Raw genomic sequence first — 13,860 nt, 5'->3', positions numbered from 1 at the left:
TGCTTCAGACAAGGTGCTTTAGTCGGGGCGGCGCCAGATGGTCGCCCAAAGAAGAGAACTAAAAGGTCTGTTGAGGCAGAGCCCCGTCCTTCTACCTCCAGCACGAATGCTGCTGATGCGACCCTAGTCGACGATGTTGGGGAGGACAGCGGCACTCCTGAAATTCTGTTGGAGGAGAGGAGAAAAATCAGTTCGCGAGAAGCGGGTTCCGGTGATGAGCCCGAGAGGTCTGCTCCCGACTCTTCTGCGAGAAAAAGTTCTCGATCTGATGAAGGTTCTCTAGCAAAGAGAAGGAGGATCGAATTCCCTGATCGAGTTCTCTTATGACGAGACAACTCCCCTAATCCTTAATACCCTTAAATGCGCAGAAATGACGCGCCAAATTCGTGGTGGGACGAAGGAGATGCCGCAACTGGAAGATCTTTACTTCAAGAATGAATATATTGACGCTGCTTCTTCGAGAGCGCGGGTATTTGCGCTACCTTTCATTTTTTATTTCCTTTGATTTATTGGGTTCATCCATCTCACGTAGTCCATGTTTATCGTTCTGCAGAGTGACGGGAGCATGAACTTCCTTGTTGAGAAGTACGACAGTGCTCTGGAGCAGACGATGATCCAGTTGGGATCTTCAGAGAAGCTTGCTCAGGCGAGGTTGAAGGCCATCGAGAGAGTAAGGGCGGAGCATAAGAAGGCCAACGAGAAGGCTGCGAAGGAGAAAGAAATTCTTCGAGTGAAGTTCGAAGAGCTGGAGGGTAAGCTCAAATCCGCCAGTGCGGCGAAGAAAGAGCTTGCCCGAGAGAACACTCGTTTGGAGCAAGCGGCTGCGACCCTTGAGAAGGAGAAGACTGAGCTACTCGAAGAAAGGGACACTGCAGTAGAGAAATTGATCGGAGAGAGGCAGCGCTTGAGGGACTCCCGGGGGCTGGAGTTTACTCGTGAGAGGGAAAGGGTCGAAGCTGCTATGGTCGAGAAGGCAAATCGCTGCTTTGGTCGCGTGCGCGACCATTTTACTTGCTTGGACGCCTTTGGGAAAGCGAAGAACCTGTATGGTCAAACTTCGGGGATGAAGAAGTGCCTCGAGATGATAAAGGCAAGTGGGACGGAGATCCCACAAGAAATGATCGACGTCTTTGCTGAGCAGGAGAAACTCTATGAGGCGGAGGCTACAAAACTTAGTGTAGGTCCGCTATCTGATAGCGACCTCACTCTTTCTCCACTGGTTCTTCCTTCTTGTTTCGTCGTGGACAGGTTTAGAGCGTCGTTTGATCCTTATGGATCGAACGTAAATTTGATCAGACCGGAGACGGCTTCTCAGCTCATTACCTCGCTCGAAATTACCGAGGAGCCATCAGAGGAGCCATTGGTTGATGTCACGTCGGTCCCTGCTGAGTACGTCGAGGTCCCGGAGGGAGGTGGTCTTGATGAACGTCCAGAGAACGAGAACCTGGAGGAGGTCCCCGGAAAGGACAACCTTGAGACAGGCGACACTTCGGTTCGAGAGAAAGAGACCAAGAACATGGGCATCGAGGATCCTGTCCTCGTCTCGGATTCTTCCTCTGAAGGATGAGAAGACGAAGAGGAGGAAGACGATAGAGTCGAGGAGACGTCGCTGTCACAGCCTGTCGAGGAAGAGACGACCAACGAAGTTGGGGATAGAGATGTTCTCCCGCCTCCTGCTGTGGACTCTCTTGTCCATGTTCCTACTCGGGTGGAAGACTCGACTGCTGCCGCTACTGAAGACCCAGTCGGTCCTCCTGCTCTTGGGACGCCAGAGGAGGACGATTAAGATTCTGTGCCTTGACGCTTTGCCTATGTTGTGTTTCTTTGTACTTTTTTTGTTTGTGGTCTTGATAGACCCTGTTGTTGTATGACTAGACATACTTTCATTTTGTCGGTATGTCGCTGTTTCAAGCAGACTTTAGATTTGTGGGTTGTTGTGTTCCTTATCTGTACTTGCAACTTGTCTAAGTAAATTTCAGTTATCTTTAGAGTCTCGCGATATATTCGCTTAGAAACAATAGATTCCTGACCTTTGGCTTTTGCAAATAGATACCGACACAACCCGCTAAGGGACTTTGTTTAGCTCTTGTCGTGTTTCGATTGAGATAACGTCTAGGTGCGTTTTTCTACTTTGAAAACAAGAAACTGAATCTAAGAGTGGAAGGTTCTTTCGTCCGTTTTCTCAAAGACAATCGAGTAATTGGGTAGCTAATCCGTTACGCGTTTAGTCGAGAAAAGGTTAAAGATTCACTCCGTTTGGTCGGTCAGTGCTCTTTGGGCATAGGTGACTCGCGACCGTTGGGTCCTTAGGCTAAGTGTCTGATCAGGACATAGCTAGGAAATGGAACGTGAGTGTCCGCGTACCTCCTGCTGGAGATACGGGAGCCGTTGGGTTCGACAATCGGTATTTACTGGATCGAAGTCGAAACAAAGAACAAGATTTTGACTTTGGCTTTGTTACAGCTTGACCGGTTAAGGCTGCCTACGTACCTCGGTTGAGGATCAAGCCATTCGTAGTTCATTTTTCCCGAGTGAAAGTGGCCGTTAGAAGCGCATTTACTCGGTCGAGTAGAAATGACCGCGGAGGTGCATCTACTCGGTTTTTTTTTTTTTTTTTGATGTCCCTACGAGTAGAAACGTCGTAGATGCATTGAGTTCCATGCTCGAGGCACTTCTTCTCCGTGTGACGTTTGAAGTCGGTAGACGCCTGGTTTCACAACTTTGATGATTTTGTAAGGTCCTTCCCACCTAGCGCCGAGTTTACCAGCGTTCAGCTCCTTAGTGTCCTCGAACACTTTGCGCATGACAAGGTCACCGAGTTCAAGGGGTCGGGCTCGGACCTTTTTGTTGTAGTAACCCTCTATCTGATGTTGATAGTTTTGGATTCGTAGCAGAGCTTGGTCCCGTCGTTCTTCAATTTCGTCGACGGCATCAAGCAGCATCTCCTTGTTGAGTTCGACGTACTGGGGCATTTTCGAACGTCGGAGGCTTGAAACGTTAACTTCTGCGGGAGCAATAGCCTCGACACCGTATGCAAGAGAGAAAGGTGTCGATTTGGTCAACCCTCTTGGTGTTGTGCGGTGGCTCCATAGAACTCCGTCGAGTTCGTCGGCCCAATGACCCTTTTTCAGGTCTAAACGTTTCTTAATGCCGTCGATGATGAGCTTGTTGGAGGATTCCACTTGGCTGTTTCCCTGCGGGTAACGAGGGGTGGAAGGGCTTAATCGAATGTTCCATTTGCTGCAGAACTCCTTGAAGTTGCCTGACATGAACTGTGATCCATTATCAGTAACAATTTCATACAGTAGACCGTGGCGACATATAATGTTTTTCCAGACGAAACCACGGACTTCTTTGTCTGTGACTTGAGCATAGGCTTCAGCTTCGATCCATTTGGTGAAGTAATCAGTGAGGACGAGAATGAAACGCCTCTGGCGGGAGCAGGGAAGAGGTCCTATGATATCCATTGCCCATCGCATAAACGGGTACGGCGCGATCGTCGTTCTCGTAACATTTCAGTTGGACAATGGATGCTTGGTGCATGCCGTTGGCATTTTCCCAGCTTCTAGCGTAGGACTCGCAGTCTGCGTTCATCGTCGACCAGAAGAAGCCTAGGCTTCTCACTTTGATCGCTAATGCTCGTCCGCCCGAATGGTTTTCTCCAGCGCCTTCATGCGTTTCGGCCATAACCCTGACCGTTTCATCACCATGGATACATTTGAGGAGTACTTTACTCGCAGTCCATCGATGGAGTTCGTCGTCTAGGATGACATAATGGGCACTGCATGTTTTTAGTCGGCGGGCTGCCCATTTCTCGGTTGGAAGTTCCCCCTTTGAGAGATAGTCGATGAACTCAGTTCTCCAGTCAGGGCCGAATCCATCAGTATCGAGCGTGTCGGTTTCGGTGACTGGGGCTATGATGATGGTTTGAACCGTCGAGATATCGATGCTCGGCTTCTCAATGCGGTGTATTGGAATGGTTCATTTAACTTGGTCCCGAAGCTTGCTTCCAAGGGCTGCGAGGGCGTCGGCACAGACGTTTTCTCCTCTGGGAACTTTGACGAGTTCGAAGAATTCGAACTCTGCGGCTAAGCCTTGTACTATCTTGAGGTAGGCGTCCATCCGATCATTGCGGGCGTCGTAGTCGCCGCTAAACTGACTGGCGACTAACTGCGAGTCGCAGTAGGCGCTTAGGCGTTTGGCCTTGACAGCTTTTGCTAAGCGGAGTCCAGCGATCAAAGATTCGTATTCTGCTTCATTGTTCAAAGCTGGAAAGCCGAAGCTAAAAGACTGTCTGATCAGTTCTCCGGTCGGGACGGTAGTTGAACTCCGGCACCTGCGCCCTTGTTAGTCTAAGATCCGTCGACATGCAATGTCCAGTTTGGGTTTGGGAGTGTGAGATCTTGCTCCAATTCCGGGGCCAATTCGACTAAGAAGTCTGCAAGAACCTGAGATTTCGCCGCGGTTCTGTTCTTGTAAGTGATATCAAGCTCACCGAGTTCGATAGCCCACTTCGTTAGTCTTCCGGACCTGTTTGTATTTTGGAGTATCGTTCGGAGGGGCTGGTCGGTTAATACTTCCACCGAATGTGACTGAAAGTATGGGCGAAGCTTTCTCGCCGCTTCGACGACTGCCAGCACCATCTTCTCCAGAGTTGGGCATCGCGTTTCTGGTCCGGTCATGTGCCTGCTTATGTAGAAGATTGGCTTTTGCTCACCACGGTCCTCTTTTATCAGAACGCTTTTGACTGCTGCTTGCGACACTGCGACGTAAAGAGATAGAACGTCGCCGACATCTGGCTTGGTGTGAACGGGTGGTTTTGTCAAATAATGCTTGAGTTGAGTAAATGCCTCCTCGCATTTCTCATCCCAGATAAACCTCTTGTTACCTCGCAGGAGATCGTAGAATGGCAAGCATTTGTCGGTGGATCTGGAGATGAATCGATTGAGTGCAGCTATCCTACCCGTAAGCCGTTGTACTTCTCTACTGGTTTTTGGGCTTGGGAGGTTCAGGACCGCGGAGATCTGCTTCGGGTTGGCTTCGATCCCCCACTGCGTGACTATGTACCCAAGGAACTCGCCTGAGGAAACCCCGAACGTGCACTTTGCTGGGTTCAGTTTCATGCCGTATTTGTTGAGAGTTTCGAAGCGATCTTGCAAATGACGAAGGTGATCAGTGGCGTGTAGCGACTTGACAAGCATGTCATCGATGTATACTTCCATGGTGACGCCCAACTTATCTGCGAACATATTGTTCACAAGCCGTTGGTAGGTTGCTCCTGCGTTCTTCAAGCCGAATGGCATGACCTTATAGCAGTAGGTTCCTCTATCTGTGATAAAGGCCGTCTTTTCACGATCGTCGGGGTGCATCATGATTTGGTTGTATCCAGAGAAAGCGTCCATGAAGGTGAGCATCTCGTTTCCAGCCGTGGACTCGACTAAACGGTCGATGTTGGGAAGAGGATAGCTGTCCTTTGGGCAGGCTTTATTTAAGTCAGTGAAGTCGACGCAGATGCGCCACTTCCCGTTCTTCTTCTTAACGACTACTGGATTTGCTAACCACTCAGGGTAGCGCACCTTAGCAATTGAGCCAGCGCCGAGTAACCGGTCGACCTCTTCGTTTTCTGCCTTTGACCTGTCGGGACCGAGCTTGCGTCGCTTCTGCCGGATAGGCTTGAATGTCGGGTCGACGTTTAGTTCGTGAGTTGTTATAGCCGGATCAATTCCTTTCATGTCTGACATGGACCACGCGAATGTGGACACGTTCGTCTTGAGAAAGTTGAGAACTGTCTGCTGCATATCTTCAGACAGATACGCACCAATCCTTGCGGTCCGGCTTGGATCGGTATCGTCAATAGGTAACTCGAGAACTTCGCCTTCCTGGGAGCAGACTTTAGAGGTTAGAGGAGAAACGAAGTTAACCGATAGAGACGATCGTTGGAGTTTGACTGTGGTGACTAGGAGTTCCCTATCGGCTTTTTGATCCCCTCGCAATGTTTTGATTTTTCCGTCTGTACCGGGAAACTTGACACACTGGTGATAAGTAGATGGAATAGTCTGCATTGAGTGTATCAAGGGGGTTCCAAGTATAGCGTGGTAAGGGGCATTCGTGCTTACAATGGTAAACTTGACAGTTCGAGTGACTCCACATGCGCATACCGGAAGGCGGATTGTTCCCAGTATTGTTTCGGAGGATCCGTTGAAGCCGGTTAATGTTCTGGAGGACGGTTTTATGTCGTCGAGATCGACTCCCATCTTCTGCAGAGTTCCTCGGAAGATGAGGTCGACGGAGCTTCCTGTATCAACGAGGACCTTGGTGACGTCGTACTCCCCAATTCCAAGGACGACAAGAAGAGGGTCGTTGTGGGGTACGTAAATCCCCTCAGCGTCATCCGGCGAAAAAGTTATCAGCGGGTGACTTGGCGGCCTAGTCGGCCACCTCTGTGAAGTCGCGACCTGTTGACGGTAATCCTTGACAGAGCGAACAGAGTTGCCGCAAGGAGGAGAAGCGCCCATGATGACATTTAGCTGCTGTCGCGTTTTTACTTGCTTAGAGTCTAAGAAGGCGCGTAAATCGGTTGATACGCTGCTGTCCTTTTTTGACGACGGAGTGTCGTTGCTTGACGTCTTAGTTTGCTCCAAACGCCTTCGGAGGTCAGTGGATTTTGAACGATTGAGACGGATGCAAAGATCGCATGCTCCTGCGTTGAGTTTATCTCGAAGGTCACCGTTTGGGCGCTCTTTGGGATCGGGGTCACCTGTTGAGATACGCCGGGACTTCCGTGCATCCAACGTTGTTCGGAGATCATTGTGCGTGGAGCTGTTGCTATCTTCGGACTCGAACTTTCGTTTCAGAACATCTCTCAAATCTTCGAGTACAGGTGTGTCGTCGTTCTCGTCGTTCGACGACAAGGTTTGCTGAGAGAGTATAACCTCAATGCGCCTGCGGTTAGCTGGTTTCTCTTCGTCGGCTGAGGAGTCTCCCTCGCCGTTACCCTTCGGATCATCCTCCTCGTCGTCTCGTTGTTGAGTTTCGCTATGTCGACCTTTGCCTGTAGCTTTGCGTTGGGCTCTCCTTTCTTTATTCTTGCTCCAGCTCTTGCCGTTCTTCGGCTAAGCTTTTAGGGGTTCGAACTTGAAGTCGCCACTTGCTAGATATGAGAGGTAGTGCGCATAGAGTGACTTGCACTCTGTCGTATCGTGCCCTTTGACGTCGTGATATTTGCAGTGTTTGGTGAGATCGACGGTTCTGGAAGGTCCTGCCGCTGAACCTGCTGCTGTTGTAATCTGGGTCGAGCAAACGGCGTCGACTGGTTTGTCGGACGAATCGAGCTTCCTTACCCACTTGTTCCAACCTTCTCTGCGGACTACGAGAGTTGAAACCGGCACGTTGTTCTCATTGACGACATACATGTATCCGTCTTTGCGGCCGTTTTTGTCGATTGGGGCATGCTGGCGCGGTTCTTGTCGCGTGTTGGCGTTTTTAGCCGCTGGAGCTTTGGGTGTGTTCATCTTGCTGAGAATGGCATTAGTATCTTCTTCCATTCGGATGAAGTTATCAGAGCGCGCGATAGCATCTTGGAGTGACGTAGTAGGATTTTCGTATAAGTCCTCTCGGAACTTAGAACGAACCCACAATGTGTTCCGCAGGGCGTCGATGGCGATACCGTCTGGGATTTCAATCCTCGAGACTACGGCTTTGAACTTCTCCATGTAGTCGCGAAGGCTCTGGTCTTTGGTTTGGTTAAGGTTCAACAAGCTAGAGGCGGTAGCGCTGCGCTTGGTGAACATAATGTAAGTCTTGAGGAAAGCTGCAGACAAGTCACGGAAGCTTTCGATGGAGTTTTCCTCTAGCTGTGAGAACCAGGTTAGGGCTTGCTCGTGGAGAGTTTCGACGAACAGTTGGCAGTAGCATGCGTCCCTTTCTTCGTCGGAGAGTCGAGCTCGCGCCATCGCGATGTTGAAAGCTGTCATGTGTTCCACTGGGTCTCCGCCGGGTTTGTACTCGGGTAGGCGCAGCTTCTCTATCTTTCCGAGTTGCACACTAGTCAACGCGCTAGTGAAAGGGGTGCGCGATGTTGCGGCGAGCACGCTCTCGATTTGCGGGGCCGCGCTGGTTACCTGATGGATCTTCTCGCTCATTTGTTGGAAGCTGAGTTTGAGCTCGGCGATCTCGCGCATGGTTGCGAGATCTGAGCCTACTGGGGGGGTGTCGGCGAGAAGGGTTTCATTAGGCTCCGAGTCGTCTGAGACGTGGTCGCCTCCGGTCGCCGTTGGGTTTGTGTTAAAGAGGCGACGACGTATCTGCTAGGGACGGCTCGTTTGGCCATCGGGAGCTGTGAGTGCCGCGACAAAAGCAGCTAATTGGTCGTTTGTCGTCTTTTGGACTTCGTCTTGATGAGCGAGTCGAACCATGATAGAGCTCATGAAATCTACGGTGATGGGTGGCGCGGCTTCGGGCGTAGGGGTTGGTTCTCCGCCCGTAGCACCGAAGGTGGCGTCGTCTTGAACCATGTAGATCTAGAACGTTACTTTAGTCTGCCCCACGGTGGGCGCCAATTGTTTGAACGGGATTCAGTCGACTAGATTGAAAGAAGTCAGAAATGGGATGACTAAAGACGTTTTATTAGATTTGAACTGAAGGGTTACAAGAGTGACAGGAAAGTGAGAGAGCAACAAGATCAAAGATATCGCTAAAACCCAAGATCTAGCCGCTTAGTGTGTAAAATCCCAAAAGTCCTCTTCTTGTTGCTTCCTCTCCCCCTTTTATAGGTCTTCTGTCCTTGATTCCCTAATGTCGTACCTCTTTGGGCCTTGATGCGAGAGGCCGAGCATGCGGGCCTGGACAAAGTTCCCTCCAAGCCAGGTACTTTCGGTCGGCTTACTCGACCGGCTAAAAGTACTCTAAGGTCGAGCTGACGTGTTTAGCCGCCGAGCCGACCAAACTAATCAACTTGCTGGATTAGGGCCTGTTATTCGATGAGCCTTGTGGAGGGATGTAATCCATCTCCTACAGAGCCCACTTCTCAACATCTCTCTGTAAGAGCAATTTCTATCTCTGCTGAGACCAGAAAAGTCTCGTTCGCAGAAGAAAACACGAACTCGTATGGGCTGTGGAATAAAGAAGTTCTCAGGATAAGAGGCGGAGCAAATCTCATAGCTTTGGCACTCCGAATCATCACTACTTGAATCGTTCCTTTTCCCTGTACGTCTGAAAACCCTCCAAACCGATTTAGGGACGCGGACAAAAGCGTAACTTATCGACCAAACCGATTCAATTTCATTCAGCCGGTTTGAAAGAAGCCGGAATAAACGAGAATTTTGTCGAAAGTATATTTTACAGAATTATATATTTTTGTTAGTTGTAGACTTGTAGGTTAATGTTTCATAAGTTATTGAGTTCTGATATATAGTGTATCTTGTTCATTTTGCTTAGTGTCGAATTTTAAAATGCATTCTTTTTCAATTGTATTTTTTTCACCTTTACTTGGTAAATTAAACAATTAAGTTGATTAGTTTTGATCTTAGAGTAAATTAAACAATTTAGATTTTTATGTAAACTTAATTAAACAATTAAGTGTAAAATATTAGAGTATTTTGTTTAGATTGGGTGTGTTTTATTAATTTATACTATAAAATTTGTGTGATAAATTATTTTTAAAAGTTACATTTGATTGATCTTTAAAAAAAAAATTTAACAGTAAAAATTAAAGGTTATGGAAAATTATACCCAAAAAACATTGACAAAAAGTATTGATCTGCACAATTATATTTACAAAGGCCATTTTGATGAATTGAAATAGACAATTTTTTTTTTAAATTAGTGGGCTTTAAACATTAACCGAAGCCCAGAGAATTTTTTTTTTCCGGGAAAAGAAACAGAAACAGTTTTACTTGTACGACTTTTTAGTTTCCGTTCTTCTAGATCTCTCTCTCGGTGCCGTCCGCCTTCTGGCGATATGTTCCTAAATAGTGGGTGAATTTCTCTCTCAAAAGAGGACAGAGGATAGATCTATTGAAAACTACAGCAGATTTTGCAAACATGTACGATTTTGGAGATTTAGGTTGAAATTATTTTTCTTCATTTGTTGTTCTAGATTCTGTGTTCTGATGGTTTTAAAAATCAACTGAAGGGGTCATACGAAGAGCTTTCTATCGGATAGATGTAGCTCGACCCCGGTTTAATCATGAAGACCTGTAAAGACTCAGTATACGCTCTGCTTTGTTCACGGAATGCTTCATTACAGTACTTGATCACTTCGTCAACAACTCATTTAATAAAATAGTTTTGTATGATATAACAAAGAAGAAATGTAAATCAAATTCTATAGCTCAAGAGTAGGATGGAATGAGTTTAGATTTGGTGGAATATAACCTGAATTGAAACAAAGAGTTCCGAAATCATCTTGATCTCAAGCTTGTTCCAGTCATCTTCTTGTAAAACAATTTCTTTCTCAAGTTTGAGAACAAAGAAGATTTAGTAAAAAAGCATGCGTGCAATCGATATGTCTTATTTATTATAGTTCTGATTAAACATGAAGATCATAGACATTATGTCCCTTAGAGATGTCCGATTGATTCAGTTCTGTTTAAATTCACGATTAATAAATTTCGTTGTTCTGGCTTGATATATTAGTAATATAGAACAACAACTGTTTTAAATGTTCAATGTACATGTTCTTTTTCAGAGAGAAGCTCAGGCTGAGACATGGTGAAGGAGAAAGAGAGATGAGTTGTAACATCAAATAACAAAGGGAAGCTCAGGCTGACACACTAATCCGTTAGATAATGTTCAATGTACATATTTATTTTATGATTTGATTGTGTCGTAATTGTTTAATTAAATCCTATGGATTCAGTACAATGAGCTGATACTGACTCCGGATCAAAAATGTGTAGGTTCATATTAGAGATGGAGAGAACCAAGTACCAGTTATGAAGATGCAAAAGAAGACTACAATGTATAAAGGACAACAGAGAAATTACGGTTAGTAATTACTGATCTAACGTAGCTATTTCGTAAGGTGAAAAAAATAGGACAATATAGAATAAGTGCAAGGTTAGAATAATGTCTTTCCTTTCCTCCGTGATGGCATACGTAGATTAAATTGCTTTCTTCCGATAGGGATATTAGCTTTCTCAGTAGGAATAAACTGTGTATTTTCTAGACAATGGACACAGAAGTTTAAAAGGACACAAAAGCTTTAAAAAGTGAATGTTAGTTTGTTCATTTATGGCAGATAAAAGATTAAATTGGTTTCTTCTGTAATGCTTGATTCACTCAAATATATTTTTATATTGTTTTATGCTCACGGTTCGTTAAAAACATCATACATTTTAATGCTGATAGGAACGTAGGGTCATGTTACTGCCTTAAACTGCTATTAGAAAATCTTTCTTGGTAGGACTAACTTTGTATTTGCCAGAAAATGGACATTGAAGCTTCCTGGAGAGAACCAAGTACCAGTTATGAAGATGCAAAAGCAGATTACAATGTTTACAGGACAACAGAGTTATATTACGGTTAGTAATTACTGATCTACTCTAGCTATTTCGTAAGGTGAAAAAAATAGGACAGTATAGAAATTGGTTTTTAGATTAGGGAACCCTGGTTTTAGTTAAGATGTTTGAGAAAAAAATGCCTCAGTGATGTTTGTCTTATATAACAACAGCTTTATTTAGATATGGTTTAAAATGACCAAACAGAATGCATGCGTTTGTCTAAATGAAAAATATAACAGTCTTATTGAAATGAATGACTTGGTATAAAAAAATGTTGTTTGCATAACAAAAATAGAACTTAGTGAACCAGCAAGCTTTCATCCACCACAGATAACATGCGATACCTGCAAAGATCAAAAGTAGAAAATCATTTTAGTATTAGTCTGTACTTTCTTTCAGAAGAAAACAGATTGGAAATAACGCATCCAAACATATGCTGAAAAAACATCAAAACTTCGAAATAGACATACTGTATTACCTCAGCTACATTCTTAGTTTGTTTCTGTGGTTTGCCATCTTCATCTAAAATCAGAATTTTCAATCCCTTTTTGGAAGTCACTCTAGAAACAGCAACATATAACTGACCATGTGAAAAGCCAGGTCTTGGTAGATAAAGATCTACTTTAGATAGTGATTGTCCTTGACTTTGGTTGATTGTGATTGCGAAAGCCACAGCAAGAGGCAGTTGCCTTCTCCTCATTTTGAAAGGCAATCTGGTGTCAGAAGGGGTTATTAACAATCTAGGAATATTAACTATCTCCCCAATCCTCACTCCTGTTATAATCCTAGCTTGAATCATAAAATCCATTAGCTGAGTGATCTGCAGTCTCGTCCCATTCATTAAGCCATCAGTAGGAGCTATGTTTCTCAGAACCATAACAGGACAACCAACCTTTAGTCTAAGACTATGGTATAGTAAACCATGAACTTTAATTGTGTTTAGAAAATCAGCACTAAGAGCTTCATTGTTTACAGCACTTGTATCAGAGGGATCATTGCTATCAGCACTGTTATAAGTTTTTTCCTCACCTGAAATAGAAACATATATTTGGAGAATAAGAGTCAAATACAAAGAAAGAGAAATCAATAGATGAAAATAGCGCAATTTACCTTCTAGCTTGTCCAACATATATTCATTAACTTTATTAACATCCTCGTTAGTTGGACAGAGGATAGCTCTCTCTTGAAAAAACTTGGCCTCTTTCTTTTCATGCAATGAAGTTGCTGTGCCATAAATCTCTTCGCTGATTGCTTCTATAGGATCATTACAGTCTGTAATCAAAAATTCAGAGGGAATTTCTATCTCTGCCTCACCATCATTAGGCTCTGAAAGTTTACCATCACCAACTTTTAATATCCACTCTGGAAATTCTTGAAGATCCTTTGCCTCTGCTGGTGACAATCCTGCTGATAGCAATCTCATATTCTTGGAGAGCTTAAGAACTTTGCAGTGCGTCCGAAGATAGGATGAGTTAAGTGAGGCCATAACTATTTCAGCTTTACCAACACCATTTATAACAGGAAAAACCTGCCTAAAATCACCACCAAACACGATAACCTTTCCACCGAATGGTTGTGTGTCGTGTTTCCGAACAATATCAGATAAACTTTTATCCAAAGCCTCAGAACAATGCTTGCTCATCATAGACGCTTCATCCCAGATGATAAGTAATGAGGCTTTCACTAAATTAGCTTGGTCACTTCGATGCTTCATAGTACATGAAGAAAACTCGTCTGGATTTAGAGGAATGCCGAATCTGGAATGTGCTGTCCGACCACCAGACAACAACAGTGATGCAATGCCGCTCGAAGCCACGTTTAGAACAATATCTCCTCTAGATCTGATAGCTGCAGAAAGCAATTTCCATAGGAAAGTTTTCCCTGTTCCACCAAAACCACTAACAAAAATCATTCCACCATCTCCTTTATTAACAGCAGAAAGAATCTCCTCATATATCTTTCTTTGCTCGCAAGTCATCTTCGGAAGATCTCTTCGAAGAGTCTCTAACAAAGCAGAACGCTCATAGCTGCGTTCGTCTAGCTGCGTTCGTCTAGCACCAAGACATTTTCATCGTGGCTACTTGTCTTTGGCGGTCTAGGCATAGAATCAAATTTTGCGAGAGAAGTTCCATATCGTTTCAAGATTTTTTCAATCTCAAATAAAGCATACTTCTTTTTGTCGTCATCACTCAGCATCAGACCTATAATGAATATGAAAAAGGCAAGAAAGAAAAAAAAATTATAAGACTGGAAACGTAAATTCATGTAGCTAAATTGAACAATCTCTGCTAAATCTAAAAACATACCTGGTCTATTAAAATTCCTTCTCCTTGAGTGCTCGATATCTTCAGACAAAAAC

The 13,860-nt window shown here is 44.9% G+C and overlaps 1 protein-coding gene across 1 annotated transcript; it reads right to left on the bottom strand.

Annotated features, from left to right (window-relative positions):
• Window positions 1–11,818: 11,818 nt before the first annotated feature.
• Window positions 11,819–13,479, bottom strand: LOC106423887 (ATP-dependent DNA helicase PIF1-like). The gene is made up of 3 exons (XM_013864641.2): window positions 12,612–13,479; window positions 11,980–12,530; window positions 11,819–11,845 (listed from the first exon to the last, which is right to left on the bottom strand). Exons 1-3 carry the CDS (start codon window positions 13,477–13,479, stop codon window positions 11,819–11,821), a joined length of 1,446 nt encoding a protein of 481 aa, XP_013720095.2.
• Window positions 13,480–13,860: the final 381 nt, after the last annotated feature.

Source organism: Brassica napus, chromosome C9, assembly GCF_020379485.1.
Source record: "Brassica napus cultivar Da-Ae chromosome C9, Da-Ae, whole genome shotgun sequence".
Taxonomy (NCBI): Eukaryota; Viridiplantae; Streptophyta; class Magnoliopsida; order Brassicales; family Brassicaceae; genus Brassica; species Brassica napus.
This window is presented reverse-complemented; position numbering and strand designations above follow the sequence as displayed.